General features: G+C 41.7%; 1 protein-coding gene across 1 annotated transcript; it reads right to left on the bottom strand.

The window, feature by feature from the left end:
• Positions 1–1,024: 1,024 nt before the first annotated feature.
• On the bottom strand, positions 1,025–1,977 carry LOC115069148 (protein Njmu-R1-like). The gene is made up of 2 exons (XM_029560362.1): positions 1,875–1,977; positions 1,025–1,385 (listed from the first exon to the last, which is right to left on the bottom strand). Exons 1-2 carry the CDS (start codon positions 1,950–1,952, stop codon positions 1,179–1,181), a joined length of 285 nt encoding a protein of 94 aa, XP_029416222.1. The 5' UTR covers positions 1,953–1,977; the 3' UTR covers positions 1,025–1,178.
• Positions 1,978–2,018: the final 41 nt, after the last annotated feature.

The following is a 2,018-nucleotide window of genomic DNA, read 5'->3' as shown; positions in this document are numbered from 1 at the left end:
CCACCTGCCTCTGCCTCCCGAGTGCTGAGATTAAAGGTGTGTGCTACCATGCCTAGTTGCAATAGCTTTTCATCGGGGATGTTTTAGTGAAGTTAGTGCTTCTATTTTTTTTGATTGATTGTGTGGGTGTGCATGTGTATGTGCCAGTGTGTATGTGGGGGAGGGGGGGTGTCAGAGGGCAGCTTGTGGGAATCGGTTCTCTTCTTTCACACTGTGGTTCCTTCCACCCTGGGGATAAAACTCAGGTTATCAGACTTGGTGGCAGGCTTCTTTACCTGCTGAGCTATCTTGCTGGTCCAAGTGCATCTAATTTAAAGCTAATTTAATTTCTTAAACACTGGTGATTTATTTGCATATTGGTTTAAAACCTGATTTCATCTCCATATCAACTGTCAATCAGACAAAAAACCAAAATGTATCAGGTTCCCACAGAATGCAAAGATCTGTCTTTGAAATAGTGTAATGGTGTTACTCTGTCCTCCCAGGAGGGGACGGGGGAGAGGGAGAGGGAGGGGGAGGAAGGAGGGGGAGGAGGATTTGTATAAGACAGGGTGTTGCTATGTTGTCCAAGCTGGATGCAGACTTACTTTGTAGCTCAGGTTAGCCTGGAATTTGAGAACCTCCTGCCTGAACCTCCTGAGTAGCTGGGATTCTAGGCTTGTATCACATACCCAGCAAGGATTACATACTTCAGAAACGTGTACAGTCTATTGAGAAAGAAGTGAGGATTTTTCTGTGAGGAAAATTTGCTTAAATACTATAGTAAATTCATGAGAAGCCAAAATTCACCCTATAAAGATTTTTAGACAACAGATTTCTGAAGCTTAGAACTGATGGGACTAGCAATATACCAGAATTCCACAACTGTAACACACATTACCTTCCTAGATCTCAGTGAGAACACTCCTGAAGCTTTCACGGGCTTGCTTGTTTGTTTTTGACACAGGGTCTCACTATGTAGACCAGGCTGGCCTTCAACTCAGAGTCTTCCTTCCTCCTTGCTTGGATTAAAGGCAAGGCCTGGTAAACTTGTATGTTTAATTAAGTTAAAGAAAAAAATTATGAAAAGAAAAAAGAACCTTATGTGTAATCCTATCAACAATAGCAACAGCAATTTCAAACAAGAAGCTTAAACATACAACCTCATGAAACAGTGGTCCCAACACATGATCAACGCTTTAGACCAGTGTCTCTTTCATGAACTCTTCCAGAACAGCTACCACACTTTTGGCCTCAGGCATTTCTTCATGTTCCACTTTAACAATCTTCAAAAGGATGTCTCCACTACCACAGTTCTTAAGGAACATGTAACATTTAAACAAGGCGTAATGATTCATTTCTGCCTGCCGGATAAATCTCTTCAAATTGTTAGTGTCTTGTATGGCCTAGAAAAAGAAGACTCAGTTAATTAAGTATGTGTTCAATGAGATAGTAACGAAGCTTGAGAAATATCCCTTATCAAGCTGAGCCCTCAGCATATGTGCCAATGTTGGCTTTTTATTGTAAATATCCCATTATTTCTATTGCTAATATACTTTGCCTTTGGTGTAACAGCTTCTCCTGTAGAAAAAGACTTAAATCTTTTAAGGTGGCAGCACTCTCCCATCACGTATCTCTGCATTTTGCAACTGAGATACATCACACATTGGTCAGCTTGATGTCCCCTGAATATAAGCAAGCATCCAACACAGCTTCTTGGAAACGAAACTGCATGCAAAGCTGCTGAAAGGGCAAGTGTCGTGACGCCTGGAGTTCTGGGGACGCTCCATTCTAGGGACATCGCAGCTGTCAGATCGCAGATGCTGTCCCTGGCAACGATCAAATTCACACCAAAAATATTGCAAGTGGCCCTTGGCACACAGCCAATGCATTACCTTTAGTTTAAAGTTCTCCAGAACTTGTCTAAAAAGAAAAGGGTTCCCCCCTTCAGCACCATGCAAGAAAGCCTGCATCCATTCCTCACAAAAACGGTTGCTTCCTACAAAATATTAAAAAAAAAAAAAAAAAATGTTAAGTGC

The sequence above is a fragment of the Nannospalax galili genome, unplaced genomic scaffold (assembly GCF_000622305.1).
Source record: "Nannospalax galili isolate Female #2095 unplaced genomic scaffold, S.galili_v1.0 C49430668, whole genome shotgun sequence".
In the NCBI taxonomy this organism is placed as follows: domain Eukaryota; kingdom Metazoa; phylum Chordata; class Mammalia; order Rodentia; family Spalacidae; genus Nannospalax; species Nannospalax galili.
Note: the sequence above shows the minus strand (reverse complement) of the source record. Positions and strands in the feature narration are given on the sequence as shown.